This window comes from Gadus macrocephalus, chromosome 5 (genome assembly GCF_031168955.1).
Source record: "Gadus macrocephalus chromosome 5, ASM3116895v1".
In the NCBI taxonomy this organism is placed as follows: Eukaryota; Metazoa; Chordata; class Actinopteri; order Gadiformes; family Gadidae; genus Gadus; species Gadus macrocephalus.
The window spans coordinates 19,132,670-19,156,952 of NC_082386.1; the positions used below are offsets into that span (position 1 = coordinate 19,132,670).

General features: G+C 49.5%; 1 protein-coding gene across 1 annotated transcript; it reads right to left on the reverse strand.

Moving 5' to 3' along the window:
• Window positions 1-372: 372 nt before the first annotated feature.
• Window positions 373-22,073, reverse strand: LOC132457337 (attractin-like). The gene is made up of 6 exons (XM_060051587.1): window positions 21,542-22,073; window positions 7,292-7,375; window positions 5,725-5,838; window positions 5,444-5,572; window positions 3,083-3,288; window positions 373-683 (listed from the first exon to the last, which is right to left on the reverse strand). Exons 1-6 carry the CDS (start codon window positions 21,796-21,798, stop codon window positions 388-390), a joined length of 1,086 nt encoding a protein of 361 aa, XP_059907570.1. The 5' UTR covers window positions 21,799-22,073; the 3' UTR covers window positions 373-387.
• Between the last annotated feature and the right edge of the window lie 2,210 nt (window positions 22,074-24,283).

Here is a 24,283-nt window from a genome sequence, read left to right on the forward strand (position 1 = left end):
ATGTATAAATAGAGAATATGTCGAGGTCTAGGGATCAGGCACAGAGCAGAATCGCCACGCACCGTCATTGCTTAGCAACAGGAATATCCGAGCAACAGGACTGTCCACAACAAAGACTTCAAAACACACTTCAGTCAATCTCTTAACAAACAAGTGTCAGAGCACCGACAACATATTTACTTGAAACTTTACTCTAAATCCCGCTCTAAAACAGAAAAGAAAACTGCTGAACGATGTGTCGATGCATGTGTCCCAAATGCATCGACACATCCCATAATGACACACCCTGGTGGGGGTTACCTACTCTGATTGGGTAGCAAAGATAACCAGCAACACCCCTAGACACCCATAGTCCACCCACACCCTCCCAGGTACCCATGGTCACCCCTAACCCTCCCAGACCCCGTATATAGACCTACCTAGACACCCATGGTCACCCCAAACCCTCCTAGTCACCCCTCCCCACACCTCCCCGGTCCCCTCTGAATCCCGTTGGTTGCCGTGGGATACGTACGCTTTGACCATCTGGTAGTCGGAGGTGTTGAAGACGTAGCCCCCGATGACCCACATCACCCCCTGGTGGACCAGCGCCCGGTGGGAGGCCCGCGCCAGCCCCGCCTCCTCGAACTCCTCCCGCCGCCAGTAGGAGGCGTTGGCCGGCACCGACACGGAGCAGCCGGGACCTGCAGGAGGAGGAGGAGGAGGAGGAGGAGGAGGAGGAGGAGGAGTTACAGCAGGAACGGGGGAGGAGAGTAGGAAGAGATGGAGGAGGAGAGTAGGAAGAGATGGAGGAGGAGGAGGAGGAGCAGAGGAGGAGAATAGGAAGGGGAGGAGAAGAGAAGGAATAAGAGCAGGAGCAGAGGAGGAGGTGGAGGAGAGTAGGGAGAGAAGGAGGAGCAGGTGAGTAGGAGGGAGGGGGGGGAGAGTGTCAACCACTTGGTCCAAGTTGGGATTATTTCCAGTGCGTCGGTTCAACGCGGTGCTGCTCTAGTCACACGCCTGGCATTTTGTCCGGGAGAACTCGCCAAATTCTATTTTGTTTGAAGGACAAAGGGGCCTTCGTCCTGGAAACAAATAAGACATGTCCCTTTGTTTACACGTTCATCCCTTTAAATATTTACATTCTGACGGACTGTAATCAATCCCAGCATCACCGGTCGAGAGGAGGCGCCACAGATGGAAATCTACAACGGGTTCCTCAACAGGACAAACAATGAGCTTGTTCCAAAGCGGGAACACAAAAGGAAGTATCCAGGAAGAGCACCACGCCAACACAACCCCAACACTGGGAGGGGGGGGGGGTTGGGTCGGGTCAGATTCCAGCAGAACCCATACTCTTGTTTCAACCTGTAGCGAGTTTCAACCTCCGGCACGCGGGCCATAGGTGGCCCGCAGTACGGCCACGATCCAACGGTTGGATCCAGACAGACCACTGTACTGATAAAAATACTATCAACCCTAATGTATTTCGTATTTTATTGCCTATTTGTTGGGTCCACACATCTGCTAATCAAGAACATGACCAATAGAAAAGGGATGACTCAATGGTAACCAGAAGGTTTGAATCCAACACAACTCGCTGTTAAGATGTTTACCAACCAATTGGCCAATATGGCCATTAAAAAGGGCAAAGGTGCACAGGAAGTTCATCACAAGAGGGGTTCCGGATTGCCCCAGGACACAATGGTCACGTGACAGCACAGGAAGTTGTGTGAGTCGCTGTGCCGGTCGAGGCAACGGAAACAGCTTGGTTTGGTGGGCGGCACGTGGCTCCTCCTAGCTAGAGTGTCGAGGTGTCCCTGAGCAAAACACCTCACCCTGACTGCTCCCGACGAGCTGGCTGTCTCCGCGATCGGCTGACACCGCGTCGGTTTGTGAATGTGTGAATGAATGGGTGAATTTCAGGGCAATATTGTAAAGCGCTTCGGGTGGCCTCTGGTTACAAAAAAGTGCTGCATAAGGACATTCCAGTCCATTAGTTATTTGTTTTCTGGCCCTTTCTAACCCCGACGACCCCAGCACTGAACAAACTGAACCAGCCCCCTAGACCTCGACGGCTCTTCTTAAGGCGGGCATTGAAGATCCTCGCCCGGGTCCGGAGAGGCAATTTGTGGAGGTCCAGGGTTCTCCATGGAACCGATTACCCGCAGCGCACCCATTAGGAAATCGCTGCTCCGAGCCCGCACGCCCCCGCCGGCCGGAGAAAACACTGCTCTGAGGGCGGACGGGCGACGGGCTAGTTAGCCTTCAACTGAAACACGACGGCGTGAGAGGCTAAAGGCCGCGCGGCTCGGTCTCAGTAATGAGGTGGCCGTTGAGCGTCGCGGCAGCGGCGGCGGGAAGATAGCGGAGGTTCAATTGCAGCCTTTACCCTCCGTCTCCGTGGAGACGCTTCGCCGGGAAGCCGACCAGCCGACGGAGCGCATTGAGGCGAGTTTCAGAAAAGTGGGCGTGACCGCTGGGGATGGGTCGTTAACCAATAGGGAGAGGGGATTTTAACAAGCACCGCTGTGGAGGTGTGTGTGTGTGTGTGTGTGTGTGTGTGTGTGTGTGTGTGTGTGTGTGTGTGTGTGTGTGTGTGTGTGTGTGTGTGTGTGTGTGCTACTCTACGGTCTTGTATAAAATCACACACACAATTCAATACCTTATTTATAGAGGCTAGTTAGCTAACACAGCATTCTAACGAGTTATGATTAGCAATTATACAAGCGTATCATCATCCCGTTTGTAAGCCAACGATGTGGGGCACATGCGGTCACAAGTACACCTCCATCAGTGAATATGTTAGCGCACATCACCTCACAATGAAAATTATCCAATTAGCTGAAACATAAGTCGCAGTGCCAACGACAAACATTATAAAAATTCTTCAGAACGTTATCTCGGTTGCAAGCTAATGAGCGGGTGCTTGACGCACTTAAATCAGCGAATACGTTTGCATACATTTTAAATTTACGCAGCATGAGCTGTGTATATTCACTTATTTACAATGTATGCTAACGTATGCTAAGTTCGTATGCTATCATATCCCAACGTCTTCGGTTGCTGTGGGGGCCACGCCCTGCCTCCTGCAGTTCCGCACCTTGCCAGCCGGGATAGCAGGAGCAGGCCTTGTTGCTGGTCTGGCAGTAGCCCCTCTCTGGGTAGCCACAGTCGGCCTGGCAGTAGGGCACCTGGCACGCCTCCCCCTTCCACTGGTCCTCGCACTCGCACCGCACCGCCAAGCCCGTCCCGTTACCGGGGCGACACTCGCCACGCCCCGAACAGTCGTTAGGGCAGGAGTTCACCCTGGAGAGGGGGAGAGGAGGGAGGGGGAGGCAGAGACAGGAAGGGAGAGAGAGACATGGATTTAATGATCGAGAGCCACGGAGGAGGATAAAAAACGATTTTCTTTCGTGACCGTATGGTTCGCCGTCAACACAGACAGGATCAGAGGCCGGTTGCTCTCGGAGCCGTGTTTCACTGGTCTCCGGGGTGAGAGAGTTTGTTCTTTCACACTCATTTGAACTCCTCAACGCATCATCGCCCTACTGATCGTTTGTCTTCAAAAAATCGCCGAAGCCTCGGCGGCAAACCTTCACACCAGTTCCCGTGGTGTTCTCTACCGGTGAGCGTGGAGCCAGCCGCGGAAATAAAGTTCTGACGGTTCAGTTTGTTGTCTCCGTCGTGTTCGCTCTGAAGGAAAGAACAAAACTCCAGCGGAGACAAGATGGCGTCGGATGTCTTCTTTCATCCTCCCCGACGGTCAGATGGTCAGACACCCCCCTCCCCCCCGCCGCCTCAGACACTGGAGAACAAACACCCTTTCATCTCCACCCTCTTCTTCCTCCCCCTCCTCCTCTTTTTAATCTCCTTCACTTTCTTCTTCACCTGCGGTCAGTCTTCAGTGGTTGTTGTCAGATCATGCGAGTTTCAGGATGCTAAAAAACGTCAAGCTAACGGTGTGCTAACGTCATGCTAAGGACAGTTCTGATTAGCACTGGCTGTCATTAGCACGACGTTAGCACAACGTTAACAATACACCGATTTTTTCAGCTGGTGTATTGGTATGACCAATGCTCCTATCCGAGTGTCCCTGAGCAAGGCACCTAACCCTAACTGCTTCCGACAATTTGTCTGTCGTCCTGCATCTTGAACGTGTGTATGTGTGTACGAATGGTTGCAAGTTGCTTTGGATAAAAGCGTCTTCCTCAGATTGGTAACAATTCACCGCAATCTCTGCAGTTGTTTAAGAAACTTTTTAAAAATAGCAACCCCAGATAATTATAGTATGTTTTGACTCTTGTCTTGTCAAACTTCAGTGGTCGCCCCTACAGTCTAACTACAGCACCCCACGGAACCGGTCCCGGGTTTCCTGCTTAGAACCGGCGCCTTGGAGAGGTTCCTGCTGGGTCGGTTCCACACAAAGACACGGTCGGCAGAAGGTCGGCCGCAAATCCGACATCCTGGACTGATTCTTATTCATAACATATATTCGACTCATTCTCTATCATGAACTGAATTCGTGTTTTATCTTTTTTCTTCGTTTCCAGTGTTTCTCGACAATCCCGACATCCCACAGAAAAACTCTGGCATGTGCGAGATTACTTAAGACTATGAATCTATACATAAACAAAGACGATAAAACTCTTTCTGATTCCGATACAGAGTTTGGGAGAAGCAAACGTGAAATGGATGAATTGTAGAAAGTGTTAAAGAAAGTCAAACGGAGCAGTCCATTGTGCTACCTTGTGGAAGCACTTCCATTCATTAAATTCAATTATCACACCTTCCCCCTGATTGACTAATCGCTCCTGACAGCAGCGAGATAAAGTCGTTTTTTTTTGGCCCAGGCTCATTAGTTAAGTGTGCGACAGCAACTCGAAACATTTCACAAAGCAATTAAATTAATTTGCCGCATCGCACAGCTCACTGATGAGAGTGCGAGGTCTCCCAGCTGATAACAGACAGACACACAGACACACAGGGAAATGTCCAGACAGACACACAGGGAAATGGCCAGACAGACACACAGGAAGATGGCCACACAGACACACAGGGAGAAGGCCAGACAGGCACACATGGAGATGGTCAGACAGGTAGCCAGACACACAAACAGACAGTCCTAGACCTGAAGGAAATGTTGAACCAAGACAGACAGACTAAGCTAAGCAGAGGCAGACAGACAGATATACAGACAGACAGCCAGTAAGGTAAGGTATGCAGACATGCAGACAGACAGACAGACAGCCAGTAAGGTAAGGTATGCAGACATGCAGACAGACAGACAGACAGCCAGTAAGGTAAGGTATGCAGACATGCAGGCAGACATGCAGTCAGACAGACATGCAGTCAGACAGTCAGACAGGTATGCAGACATGCAGACATGCAGACAGACAGACAGACAGACAGACACAGCCATGCAGACAGACAGACAGCCATGCAGACAGACACGCAGACTGACCTGTAGGAGATGTTGAAGCCGGTCAGGTTGTAGGCGGCGTCGCTGAAGAAGTGCAGCAGGGCGTAGCCAGAGACGGAGGCCACCTCCGGGGTGGTCTCGTTGCCATAGCGCTCCGGGATGATCAGACCGCTGGGACCAAGAGACACGGGTTACACACACCATTACCGCCACCACCGTGTGCAGCACATCCCCATGTACCGGCTCGGCCCGTCCAATAGGACTCCCCGAGTCAGTACTGATGATGATGGGCCTTTATACAGAGGAGAGGGGAGATGCAGTACCTGAAGGCGGCCAGCAGGGGGGCGTAGATGGAGTCCCCATCGTACACGTAGAGGTGGTCCCAGCTGCACTCAGTGGCAAAGTGGTTGAACCTCAGTCGGAGGATGGTGTTGGGCCTGGAACACAAACCCACGTTAATAGAGAGTGACGTAGAGACCCACGGCGTAGCTACGCCCGTGACGTAGACCCACGGTGTAGCTGCTACGCCCCGCGACGTAGACCCACGGTGTAGCTACGCCCGTTACGTACACCCAGAGTGTAGCTACGCCTTTGACGTAGTTGCTTCAACTGTCTAAAAGGGGGCAGCACTCCCCGCTGTGTGTGTGGGATGACTCAGTCATAGATGGCATCCAAAACACTAATAAGACCCGATTCTACAAGCCCCATGCTTAATTTGTCCGAACTGGCTCTGATTCATGACCTGCTGCATGGGTGTTCTGGGCAAGGGTTGGGGAGAGCAGTGGTAAGGGCGTTCGACTGCCAGCCCAGAGGTACTGGGTTCGATCCCCAATGCACACAGCCTAACTCAAAGGCATCCTTGAGCAAGATGTCCAAACCCCTACTTGCGGCAGCGCAGCAAACCGGTCACCACCAGGGCGTCGAGTTTGACCTCAAATTGAAACCGTCACGGTGTTTGAAGAGCTTCACTATCATCATCATCATCATCATCATCATCATAATAATTCTCCTCACTTGATCATGTTTTTCGATCTGAGGACATCTGGGAAGTTCCTTCCATCTCAGGGTGGCTCTTAACCTTTCACTCAGCCAACCACTGAGACGACTGTCATAAACAACATTCTGTTTGCCCCTCCGTGGGTATGCAATGAATGCTTCAAGTCATCGCTTCATGGCTGCTCTTTTTAAACCACTCAAAATAGCAGTAATTGATGAAGACTGCCGATGGCTCGGGGCGACTGGCGGGAAGACCACGTGTTGAGACGGGGGTGGAACCACCGTGGCCAAAACTACAAACACTTCTGCTGGGGGACAAATGAGGGGTTTATCCAACGACTTTTATGAATGCCTATAAGTAAGCTAGCCGTTAGCGGATTGATAATCAGTCATCGCACAGCACGACTTAAAACAACGACTCGGTAGTTAAACCAAATAGTGCTGCTGTTCAGAAAAAACTTGGGTTAGGCGTTTCGGAGGATGTTGGGTAATTTAACATCATTAAAAAAAATAAAGAAATCCCTTACAGAATGTTCAATGTTCATGTTTCTTATTCAGTTTCTCCCAAGCCTGAATTAGGCAGGCTTCGGTTTAGACTGCGTCCAACAACTGATTTATTTACCCTAATGTGTGGCCCGAACCAAAGTTACACCAAGAATATAACAAAATCTGAAAGAATCTAAGTTAGCGTTCTGCCGGACCTGGTTTCCAGATTCTAGGTGTTGGAAACCAATAAAAGAGTTTTCATTTGGATCACAAACATGATTCAGTGGCGTAAATCCTCCACTTCATTAGCCACTGAGCTAACCAAAGGCTAACTGCCAGATCCCCGTCGTCAGCACCCTTTTCTGGGCCCCGGTCCAGGTCAAAGGTCAGGGTCAGAGCCGTACTCACTGTCCCTCGATCAGCCAGGTGCACTTGGTCTTGTATTTGTAGTTCCCGGGTCCGTCCGTCAGGTACCCAGAAGGTCCGGTCAACCTGCGGACACACAAGTAGAACAGGATGTTTTTACCACCTTCAATCAAAACCAGACGCACTCATTTGGTTAGAGATCATGAGATGCAGAATGTTGCCACAAAATGCCCATGTTTTTCTTATCCTTCCTTTATCACTCTGGATTTTACTAAGCAGAAGTTGCATCATAAAGTTGAGAAGGAGTGCAAATAAACAATACAAGAATCATATCGTAAAAGATTATCACTAAGGTGCAATAACCAATTAACAGCCAGACATGTTTCAGGAAACGGTAGATTCATTTCATAAAAACTTAAAACTAGTTTCATTAGAGGTAAAAGGTGTATGTCCAAGCGTACAATATCCAAATGTCCCCAGTTCATGGTAATGACACATGTATGAGAGCAGAGAGCTTTGAGTCTACAGAATCAAAGTACAGGTAACGTGGTGGTCATGTTGTTAGTATAACTTCCGCAACTCAGCCAATATTCAAATGACGAACTGCGGGATGAATTAGACGATTCATCGTATTTATCTTTGGATTCTATATTCAGATTTAACCGATTTTCTGTCAAGATTGCTACATGCGAGTGGGGCTACGTGATTTATTACTCTGCAGTTATTCAAAGTTACACAAGATAAAAACAAACAGGCAAGATCCAGTTGCTATGGTAACTCGGAGTCTGTGCAAACAGGGTAGTCATAACAGCCTCAATAGTTTTTTGTCCTTGTTTAAATAACAAAATTTAAATAACCGTCTGGCCGTCACAAGCGATTTGGTAGGGTACAACACAAGGGAACACATTTCTGTTCAGATTGGGTTTGTATGAAACGTTCTCCCTGGCAGACCAGAAACCCTGACGTGAGCCCAGCTGAAGAACACCAGAGGGGTGAAGGAACCACCGCCCAGGCCTTCTCTGAGCAGGAGGAACACACCTCATGGGCTGGGGAAAGGACTTGGCCAAAGAGACAGCGGTTGCCTGGAAGATGGAGACCTAAAGCAAGATGTCCCAACCCCTCCCTCTTTATTGACCTGTCTCTGCACTGACTAACCCCTACCGGCTTAATGACCTGTATCTGTACGGTCTAACGCCTACCATCTCCTCAATGACCCGTCTCTGCACAGCCTAGCCCCTACCTCCTTAATGACCTGTCTCTGTACTGACCTGTCCCTACCGGACAGGTCTCTGTACTGTCTTACCCTCCCCTGCTCCTAGTGACATGTTCCTGAATTCCCTGTTGTATGATTTGGTACGATGTGGATTGAAGCGTGTGCTCCATCACTAACATAACATAGGAAGGGGCGATAAAGAGCAGGTTTGGGAGGACTCTGCACTGCTCTCCAAACACACAAAATCTAAATTATTCGGCATTCATGTTCACAGTGGGGACGACCAACCCAAACAAGGCCGCTGGCCTGTACTACGTCAATTCAAATAAAACACCTTGAATCCTGAGATGTTTGCTTCCGACCGCCACTCGGGCCTAATAAAGTTAAGCTAAAGGCCCGCTGAAGCCTCAGTGTGGAGTACACAACCCCCCCGCCACCCGGCAGACCTACGAGGGGGAGATCCACCCAACAGGAGACTCCTCCCCACCGCAACCTTCTCCTGCCTGGAGGCCGGGAACACCCAGGGGAGTAGACTGCACTTACACCGTCCTGGCAGGACGCGCGCACGCGCACACACACACACACACACACACACACACACACACTGCAGCGTCAGCCCGGCAGCGCAGCAAACCGGTCAACAGTGCGGGGCTCAAGGGCACCTCGGCGGTGCCCGACGATGGGAGGCTCATTTTCCACTTGCCAGTCACAGTTTAAATCTCCATTTACAGTTTTTCTCCCCGACTGCCTACAGGGATGTAGCTCTGCTATAGCTATGTATTTATCTATACCCCAGGACAACGATAAGACACCCCCCCCCCCCCTTGGATGAAGCGATCCATTGTTCAGAGTTCACCTAGACCAGGGGTCGGCAACCCCAGGCACGCGTGCCACCACTGGCACGGGGCAGCATAATCATTGGCTCACTTAAAAAAAAATATATATATATATATATATATTTCTTTTTTTTTTTTTATTATTATTATTATTTTATTTTTTATTATTATCATTAAAAAAATTCACAGCACAATGCGGCAGCATAATCATTGCTACCGATTTTTTTTGCACTTTATTCTGTTTTGGGCATTTCCTCGCAGTGCAAATATGTTTAAATTAGTTACAGAAAGCAGTGCTCTGAAATGGGATCAATTAATAGTTTTTAAACCTATGTTGTGAGTAATGGAGAAGAAAATATTTAAAATATTGTTGCAAATGGCCTGTATGCATCGCCTTCACATGGTTTTGCACAGCTGTACATGTCTTAAAGATATTGATGTGGACGGTTTCAACATTCTCATATATTCTCGTTTTTTACATGTCTCACAGTGCAAATATGTTCTTGAATGAGTTTCTGAAAATGGTGTTTTAAGATGGGACATAGGTAATTATAATTTGAAAGCCCATGTTGCAAATATAACAACCAAAAAATCATTTAAAATGTTGATGCATGGTTGTGTACTATATGGAAATGGGGTGGACAGGGACAAAAATTCAGCCCTGGCATTTTCTGTCCAGAACAGTCCACTGCATTATCAGCACTAGGGGTGGGACGAGACAAACGGGAAGAACCCTGTATGTACTTGATTAAAACAATTTAATCAAGTACATACATCCGAATAATAGTACAGCACTGTAAATAGCAGTTGTTGCTTTTTTTGGTTTTTGTTTTTCATGATTGTGTCTCTTGTCCTGCCAACAAGGAAGGTCTGATTGTGAAACCCGAAGAGGAAGTTAACAGACCTGCTGTGGTCACTGCATCTCCAGTGCACCCCCCATATCTACAAAACCCTTGTTAAATAACAAACTTGATCCAACGCTAAATTCTCTGTTGCAGTTTTTAGTCAGTGACTGTGGAAATCATTTGGTGTAAGCCCAGCATTAGTTAAAACCAGACTCGGACAATAATGAAAAAATATCCTGACAAATAATCGAAATAGAAACATATTACAGACAGTAGCAGCTGTAGAGCTGAAACTCATTTGTTTTAACGGTGACTCGCACATGTATGTATGGATACATGTGCACATACACGTATATGAGAATGCATATCTATTCAGACCTGTAATGCATGTCTTCGACTTTTACCCACAGCTAGCTATAGATATTTTTTTCAATTCTCTATCTATGGTTATATCTAGGGCAATAGATACATGCCCTACTTCCTCATCCTAAGCCAGCCAGCTACACCAAATGCATGACCTGCAAGAAACAGCAAACGGAACTTGTACTCAGTATCTGTGTACTGACAAGTATATGTAGCCTTTTTGTGATGTAGTGACACTTAGTGAACAAATGCATCTGCCATGAAGGATGACTTAAGTCTCAAAAGAGCCCTAAGCCCTACCTGCATAACTGTTAATTGAACTTAAAAGATATGCAGATGTTTCAAATTAAAATCATCAATATGAAAATCTTCAACCAGGAAATAATCATAATCAAACCTTTTGTTTCAATCTGAGACAAAACAAGTTGCATAATAATCTCTCTCTCTATCTCTCCCACAGGAGATGATGGTAGCAGAGAATATAAGAGACATTTATGAATTACCAATTGTCATTTTATCACACATATAGTGTGTTTCTTCACATAAACCTTTAAACATACACATATTGCATTCCTCTCACCACATGAAATAGTCATCACCTCAGTAAACAATAAATGAATTGAAAACGCAGATATTTCCACGCGGTTTGGCCTCTCATTTACACGAAAACGCTGTTTTTATCACAGAAAACAATCATTTCTAAAAACTCTGGACAAAGTGGAGATTTCTGAAAACGCCGGTTATGTGTCGTCGTGTCAACGGGGAGAAACGGCGTTTTAGGTTCTGAAGCGTCACATTATGCGCCAGGAAATGCTTAACGTCATATGAGCGCCCTATGTGTACAGTTTGTTTGTTACAGGAAGACGCTTGTGTTTTCGTTGTTGTTGATTCTGAGGATTCTGATTGGCTTGCATGGCTTTATCCTTCTCCCTACACTGCCGCCCATAGATTTGGCATAGTTATAATGGCGCTCGACGGCGTATTTATGCATTTTGATGTAAACGACAACTTTTTTGAAAACGAAGTTGTGTGCACAATGTTATTTTTGAAAACGGAGGGGGGGAAATATTTGTTTTTATAAATACCCTGCTTCGTATTAACGTGGCCTCACACTTTCAGATGAACAACGGTTGGGCCAGTGTGTTCCACGCTTTAGACATGTTGGCCGACAGGAGACTTCAGGCAGGGTGCGAGGAAGGCAACACCACGGGCAACAACACACATACTCAACGAAACCCTTCAGGTTCGATTCCGGCAGGAGCAACGGTTCATGATGTAGGTCCATCAGACGCAACGAGACGAGACACCAGAGAACCGACATAGCACAACGGCTACAGAGCGGTTAAGCTAGCAAACAGGGACTGGAACAGTGCACAACCTCTAACGAAACACACACACACACACACACACACACACACACACACACACACACACACACACACACACACACACACACACACACACACACACACACACACACACACACACACACACACACACACACACACACACACACACACACACTATGAGTCAAGCAGTCTCTGCCGTTAGCTAATGACGCTAGGCAAACGCGCTATTTGCAGAGGGCACGGCGCAGCTAGCGGCGCGGCGCGCCCCTCCAGGGCGTTGCGCTGCTCTCAGCTAGCTGACAAACAAGCTCCTCTCGTGGGAGCGGGGGACGGGGAGGTCCCCGGGGAACGACCCGGCCTCCGGGTTGTGGAGCGGTAGCACACCATGTAGCCGCTTCACCTTCTCGGTTAGCGCCCAGACAACCCACGCAGGCAGACATGTTGGGGACGTGAGTTGCACGTCAAGGTGAAGTCATTTAAAAGAAAATCATGACATGTGGGGTGGGGTGGGGGGGGTTAATGACCAGGGAGCTGACTCCTTGCCGAAGAAGTTCCAGGTTTGAATCCCCAATGTCCAGTCTAGCTGCTAGGCACCCTTGAGTGAGATGCCCCATAACCAGTACCTGCTCCTTAATGACCCGTCTCTGTACTGTCTAACCCCTACCTGCTCCTTAATGACCTGTCTCTGTACTGTCTAACCCCTACCTGCTCCTTAATGACCCGTCTCTGTACTGTCTAACCCCTACCTGCTCCTTAATGACCCGTCTCTGTACTGTCTAACCCCTACCTGCTCCTTAATGACCCGTCTCTGTACTGTCTAACCCCTACCTGCTCCTTAATGACCCGTCTCTGTACTGTCTAACCCCTACCTGCTCCTTAATGACCCGTCTCTGTACTGTCTAACCCCTACCTGCTCCTTAATGACCCGTCTCTGTACTGTCTAACCCCTACCTGCTCCTTAATGACCCGTCTCTGTACTGTCTAACCCCTACCTGCTCCTTAATGACCCGTCTCTGTACTGTCTAACCCCTACCTGCTCCTTAATGACCCGTCTCTGTACTGTCTAACCCCTACCTGCTCCTTAATGACCCGTCTCTGTACTGTCTAACCCCTACCTGCTCCTTAATGACCCGTCTCTGAACTGTCTAACCCCTACCTGCTCCTTAATGCCCTGCATCTCTACTGTCTAGCCCCTACCTGCTCCTTAATGACCTGCATCTCTACTGTCTAGCCCTACCTCCTTAATGACCTGTCTCTGTCTGTACTGGCTAACCCCTACCTGCTCCCTAATGACCCGTCTCTGAACTGTCTAACCCCTACCTGCTCCTTAATGCCCTGCATCTCTACCGTCTAACCCTACCTCCTTAACGACCTGTCTCTGTCTGTACTGTCTAACCCCTACCTGCTCCTTCATGCATGTAAAAATCCACATAAGCACTGTCTGTAACCAGTCTGGGATAAAACCATCTGCTAAATTCACACGAGTAGCTATAAATAGTAAATGCATCTAAAATAAACAATTGATGTATACGACATCTAAAATGATTATTTTTGAGTCACCACCATAGCCGACTGAAGAGTGAAAATGCCACGCCGACAACATTGTCGTTTGGAATCAATACGTGATGAATAAATCATCCGTTTGACGAGAGCGGAGGGTACGTCTCCTGGCTACGTTGAGAACCCTTTTTCAAACGCAGTTCCCTGGATCAATACTGGACTGAGTTGGGCATCTCTAAGTCCCTCTAATTCCTGGAGCCTGCCCAGCATCAACATGTCTCTCTGCATACCCGATAATCTCAAGCTCTGCCGCCGTCCAATCCCCTCCTCTCTCAGGGGCATGTTTCACGGGGGAAGACAGCCAGATGATTAACCGCTTTATTAATAACCGTGATAACCTGGCCTGATAAGAGGCTGGGCTCCCAGACCTTCCACCGCAGAGCATTGGTCACACAGGCATGGATATGCCGATGATAGACGCCGACGGTGCATTGGTAACTGGACTGCATTTAAACAGCGCTCTCATATCCAGTGCCCACTCAAATCGCTTTACAACATTGCCTTACATTCACCCGTTCAGGCACACATTCACACGCCGACGGCGGTGTCAGCCATGCAAGGCGACAGCCAGCTTTTATAGACCAAAGGGTAAATCGAATAATCGTTAGATTTATCGACTACGAATAGAAATGCAGTTCTAATGACCATCTTCTACTTCATCCGATACCTCTCCAATGCATCATGGGTAATGGGCCCCGGAAACGCAGAGCACCTCGTTCTGCGTTCCAGGACTTTGTTAGTGAATTGTGTTTTCATGGGCAGGCTGGTTTGATCTTAATAGGGTAATAAAAATCTAAGTTCCCCCACATGATTGGGTCTACGCCGGCGGGACCGGGCAAGGGATCCGTCCTCGCAGAGGGAGGAGAAAAGCTCCAGTGTCTACGGGATGATTTATCACCCACAGATTACGGCGCGCCACAAAACAGAACTTATGAATGGCCGACGCCCCGGGCCACCCCAGGACCCGTCCATCTGTCCCACCGAGTGGCGCCGAACATCATTTATTTCACATTTAGGGGATTTCGCTGACAGTTATTTTCCGAACCGTGTCTTGCGACCGTTTGTTCACACATTCACCGCCGACAGCGGGGTCAACGACGCAGAGCGTCAGCCAGCTCGTCGGGAGCAGTCGAGGGTGAGGTTGTTTTGCGAAGGGACACATTGACACCCGGGGATCGAACTAGCAACCTTCCGGTTACCGGCCAAACCGCTCTTCCTCCTGAGCTACTGTCGACGTGTGGAACGTCCACTGTGAGAATGCGCCAGAATGATATTGCTGGAGTCGGAGCAGGAGTGAGGCTGCCATACCTTTGATCTGGGGGGATAAGGCAAGCCGACCTCTGACCCCAAGTCCACAAAAACACAAACCAGGTCATTTCAGGACTGTGTCTGACCGGCAGCACGGATCCGCTTGCGTCCTACAGCTGCAGAGACCAAGCCCCACTATTCATCATATTCATATTCAACACTTTGAGACTTTAGATGAATCCAGAATGATACATGTAAATTGATTAATTAGACAGTACAGACAGGTCATTAAGGAGCAGGTAGGGGTTAGACAGTACAGAGACAGGTCATTAAGGAGCAGGTAGGGGTTAGACAGTACAGAGACAGGTCATTAAGGAGCAGGGAGGGGGTAGACAGTACAGAGACAGGTCATTAAAGAGCAGGTAGGGGATAGACAGTACAGAGAAAGGTCATTAAGGAGCAGGTAGGGGTTAGACAGTAGAGAGACAGGTCATTAAGGAGCAGGTAGGGGTTAGACAGTACAGAGACAGGTCATTAAGGAGCAGGTAGGGGTTAGACAGTACAGAGACAGGTCATTAAGGAGCAGGTAGGGGTTAGACAGTACAGAGACAGGTCATTAAGGAGCAGGTAGGGGTTAGACAGTACAGAGACAGGTCATTAAGGAGCAGGTAGGGGTTAGACAGTACAGAGACAGGTCATTAAGGAGCAGGTAGGGGTTAGACAGTACAGAGACAGGTCATTAAGGAGCAGGTAGGGGATAGACAGTACAGAGACAGGTCATTAAGGAGCAGGTAGGGGATAGACAGTACAGAGACAGGTCATTAAGGAGCAGGTAGGGGATAGAGTGCTTCCTTCCCACCGATGCCTTCAGGATAGTCAGTGTACATCGGGCCCTTTCAAAGGCCCCAAAGCAAACAAATTCCGCCTCATTTACAACACAAGATCTACAACCGTGTTGTCTTAACGGTTCAGAGCTCAAGGAGCGGGGAGCCGAGCTGCATCGTCTCGCTCAGACGCCAATCCAGTCTATTTAGGACACAACTACTCAGTGTGCGTGCCCCCCCCCCCCCCCCCCCACACACGACCGCGTGCTGCCGGCCTAAACCCAAACCACCACTTTATCCGGCGCAGTCAGCAGGAACAGAGCCGGTACAGGCAGACAGGCCGCAGGCCCAAAGACGTACCAGGGAGAGCCAGTTAGAAACACCAGCGATCTGATTGGCGTTCGAGATGTATTGGTGATTGTAAAACTACAAAAGCTACGGTGGAGGTTCTAACTCTGAGCTGCACTCAACTACTCTGAACTGCGCAGTATGGAGCCGGAAATGCCAAGACAAAGAGACTGTGTGTGTGTGTGTGTGTGTGTGTGTGTGTGTGTGTGTGTGTGTGCGTGACAGGGTTAGAGGTCTGATATTACAGAAAATGTTTATTTAAGTTGTGTACTAAGGAATATGTTATCACACAAGTAGTAAGAACTGATCCAACCACCAGTACCACCACCATCACTACTAAATTCAATACTACTACTACCACCACTACAGAAAAAATACTACTACTACAACCACCAATACTACTACAACCACCACCAAAAACTACTATTACTACTACTACAACCACAACCCCAACCCAACCTCCTCCAGCCCCCCCCCCCCCCCCCCCCATCCCCCCAACCCCCCCCCGGCAGCACCCAGGCCCTCATGGCGAGCGGTGCGTGCGTCTTGGCAGCGTTCTGCACGGCACATGGGCACCCCAGTATACCAGGCCAGGCCACCCCGGCGGCTTGTATGGCTCCATTGTGTGTATGCTAAACACGGACTCACACCCCCCCGACCGCCAGCAGACTACGAGACGGCAAAAACATCCCAGAATGTTAGAACCCAAACACCCAAACGCTGTGTTGTTTCTGAGCGGGCGGTCGGGGGGCCACAGACGCGGCCTGCGGTCGTGCCCTGTTTTGGTATGGAACCCGTCCACTCTCTACTCATGACTGGCTCCGGCCTCCGCCCTCGATGCTCCGCTGCTCGGGGCTCGCGCTGCTCCTCTGTCCGGTGCCCGGCGTCCTCCTAGCCTCCCTGGGAGGACGGCTAAACAATTTGGGAAAACAATCGAAATATTGCGATTGTGATTTAGCATGCGATTTTCCCTTTCGAAGTTCCTTATGTTCTGTATTATTCACTCAACAAGCAATAATTGATTCTATAGTACGAACGACAACACTGGAAGGAGTCAAAGCATAAACTACTCTTTCCTTTAGGCCAGGCCTATGTGTTGAGAAGAATTGATACACCTTTATTCAACCATTGAATTGTAAAAGAAAAATACGAATCTTACTGATCTCCAGTCAGTGACGGTTTTGGTTTTTTTCGCAGCCGTTGCGATTTGCAAATCTCGTTCCATTACATCGCAATTTCGGTTTGAATACGATTAATCGCTCAGTCCTAGAGGACGGACCCCTCTGTGGTTCCCTGGTCCCGGGACCGTCCCCATGGGTCTGCAGAGGCCTCTGAAGCCCCCCTGATGCTGGGACCGTGATTAGCGGCTATACAAATAGAAGCGACTTTTTCGGTTGAGCAAACGCAAACAGCCGCTGATGTTTTCGGGTGGATTTAATAAAAAGGCTTCCGAGTCAGCCAGCCCTGGTGCAACCAGAGAGAGGAAGAGTTCAGGGAAATTCAACCTGCAACGGTACTCTGCATGTTAAGTGGTGAGCAGTGGCTAGCAGAGGTTAGCGGCAGTAAGCCTTGGCTAGCGGTCGCAAATGGTGGTTAGCGTCGCCTAGCGAAGGAAAATGGTGGTTAGCCGTTGCTAGCGGTGGTTAGCCATGGTTAGTGACGGTTAGCCGTGGCTACTAGTGGTCAACTGCGGCCAACAGTAGAATCAGACCCACAGCTGGCCAGCTAGCCTAGCCCTACTGCTCTGGCGCAGTGAGCCGTCTACTTCCTCTGTGATATTATTGAATGTAATGAAGTGCGATCTGGATGGTGTTCATTGGCTCCTGAAAGATCAGGCCACTCCACACTCGGCAGATAACGGCTGAGAGACGCCAAGTCAAGGCCCGGAGATCAGCTCTTCAGACAAATCGACTCTCGTACCAGTATCGGAACACACGGCTGGGTGGGGCAGGGGGCCCTCGGGTCATCTGTGAAGACTGCTAATGCACTTCTAACCAGACACAGTCCATTGTAGGAACAGTACGTTTTGTGAATGAGGGGAAGGCCAGGGTGATCCCACACCCCTGGTTCTTAAAGCCAGACGAGTTTGGGTTCTGACAAGCCCCTGCAGTGTGGGTCCGTTGTCTACCCCCTACTTGCTCCTTAATGACCTGTCTCTGTACTGTCTAACCACTACCTGCTCCTTAATGACCCGTCTCTGTACTGTCTAACCCGACCTGCTCCTGAATGACCCGTCTCTGTACTGTCTAACCCCTACCTGCTCCTTAATGACCTGTCTCTGTATTGTCTAACCCCTACCTGCTCCTTAATGACCTGTCTCTGTACTGTCTAACCCCTACCTGCTCCTTAATGACCTGTCTCTGTACTGTCTAACCCCTACCTGCTCCTTAATGACCCGTCTCTGTACTGTCTAACCCCTACCTGTTCGTTAATGACCCGTCTCTGTACTGTCTAACCCCTACCTGCTCCTTAATGACCCGTCTCTGTACTGTCTAACCCCTACCTGCTCCTTAATGACCCGTCTCTGTACTGTCTAACCCCTACCTGCTCCTTAATGACCCGTCTCTGTACTGTCTAACCCGACCTGTTCCTTAATGACCTGTCTCTGCCCTCCATCTCATGTGTGTATATTATATACTATAAAACAGTATTACAATACTGCGATACAACCTGACGCACTGTTGATCTCGTAACGGAAACATTCATAATAATAAATATCCAGACATTAAATATTGATATTATAATTGTCCTTATGAGTATCAAATCGTTATACGGCCTCAGACGACGAGTTCTGGGTGGTAAACTTGGGAATGGCAGGAGATCAAGGAGATCTCCTGGGTTAACCCACAGATATGAAGACATGCATCTCTTACCAAAGGTACAACGGTGTCATATGAAGACTGACCTGTACTTAAACTACGTACACCGTCATATGAAGACTGGACACCCACCCACCTAATGGAGGCAGTATGGTGAGGCTGTTTACCTCCCAGCTGAGAGCTTCTGGGTTCAAACCAGTCCACAGCCCACATACAGGCCTCTCTGAGCACGTGCCTCCTAACTCCTACCTGCTCCTGAAGTATAAAAACGAAATAAATACTAAATAAAAACACACCATATTAAACAGTAACAGAGACCTTTACTGAAACACAGACAATGATAGAAGCACCTTCTGATCGGTCTAATATCACCACTGAATGTATATTCACCAACCCCACATTATTGCATAAATGAAAATAGTACTGTGGAGGATACATGTGAAAGACCTACACTGAATTCAGATACAAGTCACTAAGGCGCAGGTAGGGGTTAGACAGTGAATCCAGATACAAGTCACTAAGGAGCAGGTAGGGGTTAGACAGTGAATCCAGATACAAGTCACTAAGGAGCAGGTAGGGGTTAGACAGTGAATCCAGATACAAGTCACTAAGGAGCAGGTAGGGGTTAGACAGTGAATCCAGATACAAGTCACTAAGGAGCAGGTAGGGGTTAGACAGTGAATCCAGATACAAGTCACTAAGGAGCAGGTAGGGGTTAGACAGTGAATCCAGATACAAGTCACTAAGGCGCAGGTAGGGGTTAGACGGTGAATCCAGATACAAGTCACTAAGGCGCAGGTAGGGGTTAGACAGTGAATCCAGATACAAGTCACTAAGGAGCAGGTAGGGGTTAGACAGTGAATCCAGATACAAGTCACTAAGGAGCAGGTAGGGGTTAGACAGTGAATCCAGATACAAGTCACTAAGGAGCAGGTAGGGGTTAGACAGTGAATCCAGATACAAGTCACTAAGGCGCAGGTAGGGGTTAGACGGTGAATCCAGATACAAGTCACTAAGGCGCAGGTAGGGGTTAGACAGTGAATCCAGATACAAGTCACTAAGGAGCAGGTAGGGGTTAGACAGTGAATCCAGATACAAGTCACTAAGGAGCAGGTAGGGGTTAGACAGTGAATCCAGATACAAGTCACTAAGGAGCAGGTAGGGGTTGGACAGTGAATTCAGATCCACGTCATTAATAATAATAATACTAGATTGAATTTATATAGCGCTTTTCTGGACACTCAAAGACGCTTTACAGTGAAGGGGGGACCTCACTAACCACCCCCAATGGGTAGCACCCACTTGGGTGATGCACGGTAGCCAATCGGCGCCAGAACGCTGACCACACACCAGCTTGAGAGGGGGAGAGTGAGGGAATTAATGAATCAGCCAATTATAGAGGAGCAGGTCGGGGTTAAAGAGTGAATGCAGATCCATGTCATTATGGAGCAGGTAGGTGTTAGACAGTGAATGCAGATCCATGTCATTATGGAGCAGGTAGGTGTTAGACAGTGAATTCAGATCCATGTCATTATGGAGCAGGTAGGGAGGGGTTAGGGGTCAACTTGCTCATGGATGTCAACAGGTAAGCGGACATCGGGGATGGATATCAAACCCAGAACCTTGGACGAACACCCAGAACTGTCTGGACAATAGATATCATATTCCTCCCCCCTCCTGTCCATCCATGGAAGGAGGGACTCCCCGCTGTGATCCCTCCTCTTCCTCTTCCTGTTGAGGTTCTGAAGGGCATTTCCTGTCCCCGTTAATAGGGGTCTGGTAGGAGCCTAGAGGTAGGGTCACGGAGATGGAAGATACCCTAATACACTGGGCTTGAAAAGGGGATCGATTCCCGGGAGACATCGGGAATCTCTCTGACGTAATCAGATTCAATGATAACGTGCCAAAGGTGAAGCAGACCGCGAAACGAACGAGGATCATTCAGGAGGGAGGCAACAGACCGCCTGCTGTGATAAGTCCATCAAGGCCGCAGCACTGGTGTACCAGCAACACTAGGAACAGTAACAGTAACAACGCAATACGTAACAAGTCACACGTTTCGATTCGAGTCTGCTTCAGTGCCAAGTATCGCGTGTTCATGCCGGAACGCATCCGTTATTTATTACCATTACAAAGACTTCAACGCACAGTGACATCATCCAGAATGACTACGGCGTTGCACATCAATAAACACACACACACACACACACACACACACACACACACACACACACACACACACACACACACACACACACAGGGAGCCATCCACCATGGAAGTCATCAGTTCTTTGAAGTCGCCGAACACACGTGACTCCAAGACATTGTTCAGCCAACCTCACCCATTACCTTGACAACACACCCATTCGTAGTATCCTCCTAATCCCCATGACAACACACATGCCCCCCCCCCCCCCCCCTGCATGTTGTCAACAAACCGCAACCTCACAAAGTCCAACCACCTGACGGGTGCTGAAGTTTAACCAACAAACGGACCCTCGTTGCTTAACGGTCTCCTATAATATACCGCGGTTATCATTACGAGCCGTGCGGTGATAACCGATTAACCAAACGGTGGGTAGAAGCAGGGAGCGGGGCTCGGACACCCCCTGTCCCCACAGCGGGACGGCCCGGTGCTCCGGTGCTGAGGATCCATATCCTGGCCTACCCCCTCGGTTATTATTAGGCTCAGGTGATCGGCGCATCCCGACGACACACACAGACAGGTATCGGCTACACACACACGAACACATAAACACACACATACACACACCACGCAAGGCTTTCGTGCACCACCAGGCCGCGATGACTGAAAAAACGTCCGAATCCCCTTTCATGAAATAAAAACAACAGTGCGTGTGTGTATTATCCCCGCCGTGCACCATACCTGAAGCGACCACCGCAGTGCTGGCACTGCTCCCCCACCCAGCCGGCAAGGCACACACAGCCGCCAGTGGCCGTGTTGCACCGGCCGTTCACGCAGGGTTTGTCGCAGTCTTTCACGTCCGACAGCCGGGGAGTCCCGGAGAGGAGACCGACCACGGAGAAGAGCACCAGCAGAGGCGTGAGCAGCGTCCCCGGCCCCCCGCGGCTCAGGCTCCGGCCGCAGCCCGACCAGGCCCGCCGCGTCGCCCCCCCGTCCATTCTCCCACTAAAGATGGCTGCTCCGGGCGGTGCGCTCCGCTACTCCGCTGAAACGGGAGATACAACGCCGCGTATCAACGTGCTGTCCGTGTAGACTCCCGTGCCGTACCGTACGTCCGTCGGCGCGCTCAGTGTCGAACAGATAGGCTGTATTATCGGTATTGTTGTGACGGGTCTTGAGCGCTGGCCTGGTTCACATCTTCCCGGCGGCTCTGCTCCCCAGCGCCGCACCAAGCAGCCTAGTGACACCTGGAAGTGACGTCGGCAGCGAGGAAATGCGCAACCTCGCGTAGGGAGGCGCGGCGCGCGCGGGGGTTTAATCCTCATTGATGAGGCAAATATAATAATAATATAATAATAAAATAATTTAATATCTAAATGGAGGAAGCATTCCAGCCTAAACAAATTCGTTCCTTCTTCATTTATGGCGGTCAGAAAAGTAATAATCCGTGATTTAAAAAAACATGAATATCGACATTGAAGGTGTTTCCGATAAGCTTATAAAACTAGCATTTATCTTTTATAAATATTATTTTATTGCGTTTTATTCATGTTCCTTTAAATGTTTTTATGATTTATGAAACGGCTGCATGTGTAGAGTACTTTGAATGGTGCGTTGACAGGTGCTCTATAAATAAACAACAGGTTGGTTTAAACTGGATTTTTAAATTAGCGTTAGTTGATTCAAGTTCCTGTAGTTGACTTGGGCCATTCTTAAGTAATAAACATCAGGTCAATATATCAGTTATTAATAACCCCAACCCCAGCAACAGAAACACACATACAGGACACCAGGAGGTACAAACATTATAGAACGGTTTATTAAATGTAAGACTTGGAAGAAGTCATCATCATCGTACAGCGCTCTGTGAAGCGCGTTCATAACGCCAACCCCAAACGGATTGATCCGGAAACATAAATAAAACTAATCAACATATGTACAGTTTTCAAAAGTCCAGTTGGGGAACACAGGCCGTCATCGTTGCTCGGCTAGTGAGGCCTGGGGGGGGGGGGGGGGGGGGGGGGTTAAACAGTGGGGATGGCTCGGACACGCGAGGCACAGACACGGCTAATCGATGCAAGAGCCCAACGATCGTTTCCCTTGGTCTGGCTGTCACAGTATTCCCTGACGACGAGGACTTCAAAAAAGCACCCAAAGAAGGAATTTGGCTCATCAGCGTCATTCAGCTCCCGGGCTTCCACGTCGAAATGCCCGGCACAGGCGTTGCCATGCCAACTAAATGCAGAAGAAGCGATCCGGAGTGCCCCTCTAAAAGTCCCCTTATTGATAAGTCGAATCGTGTTTTGTGCCTTGACAAGCGATCGATCACATTGATTATGAGTCATCTACAATGGGGCCGGACGGACAGAGGGATGGACAGACGGACAGAACAGCTGACCGTCTCATTCAGAACGTTACAGTCATGAAAAAATGAAAACCGCAGAAACGTATTCCCGAAAAAACGGCAGTGTCCCCAAAAAAGTAGTTGGTAGAAAAAGTACAATCATTCAAGCACTTTACACCCGCCGCCGCGTTCTCCAGTCAAACCAGGAAGTGGACCAGGAAGTGGACCAGGAAGTGGACCAGGAAGTGGACCCCCCCCCCCCCCCCCCCCCACACACACCCGACCTGCACCGTCGTCTCCCTCTAGGTCCGGGGTGCGTACCCCCCCCACCCCTCCCCAGGCTCCCCCCCAGTCCAGAACAACCACATCAGAGCTCATTGTGGTGGGTTTGATTTGTGGGGCGGTGCTGCGCACAGGGGAGGTGTTTACCACCGCTGCCCCCTCAGGGGCGGAGCTAAGCACCGCAGGGGGGGGGGGGGGGGGGGGGGGGGGGGGGGGGAGGCGTACTGAACTGGGCGGCGCTGCAGAGAGGAGGCGAGCTCGTTGTCCTCTTTGGTGAGCTCCTCCCCCCCGAACGCCGCGCCAAGGCAAGCACCGCCCACCTGGCAGCGTGGGCGGTGGCGAAACAAGCGCCCCATGGGGGGGGTTGAGCCAGTCTGGAAGGCACAGGCCAACATTCATCGATGCGTTAGACGCAGCCCCGCCCCTAACCCCCCCCCCCCGGTTCCTTATTCCCACAATGCATCAGGGCTGTGCCACTGCTCAGTAACAGAGCAAAATGACTAACGTGTTATTATGTACAAGATTATCCCGCTTGGCTCCTTAACCAGCTAACAAAGAGAAGGGTTAACCCGCTTGGCTCTTTGACCAGCTAACAAAGAGAAGGTTCACCTGGTCCATCGTCCTATGTACACAAAGCTCATGCTACTGCAATCTTTTTAGCCCCGCCCCCTGGCCTCGGTCTCGGCTAATCAGGGGCCGTGCAGCGAAAGAAAAAAAAGAGGCGGGACCATGTGGGATTGGTTTAAATGGGAGTCAGTCACAACTCAAGTCACCTCACCCCAAACCGCTCCACTAAGACGTGATTAATCGCCCGTTTTTAGAAAAACCTCAAAAAAGGTGTGTCCAAAAAAGATTGA

Excerpts from the sequence above, each read along its gene's own strand:
- LOC132457337 (XM_060051587.1), bottom strand. The coding sequence starts at position 21,798 with ATGGACGGGGGGGCGACGCGGCGGGCCTGGTCGGGCTGCGGCCGGAGC. Across the intron at positions 5,839-7,291 it reads ACCTGGCTGATCGAGGGACA|GCCCAACACCATCCTCCGAC; the intron begins GTGAGTACGGCT and ends TTTGTGTTCCAG. Across the intron at positions 5,573-5,724 it reads CCCCTGCTGGCCGCCTTCAG|CGGTCTGATCATCCCGGAGC; the intron begins GTACTGCATCTC and ends TCTTGGTCCCAG.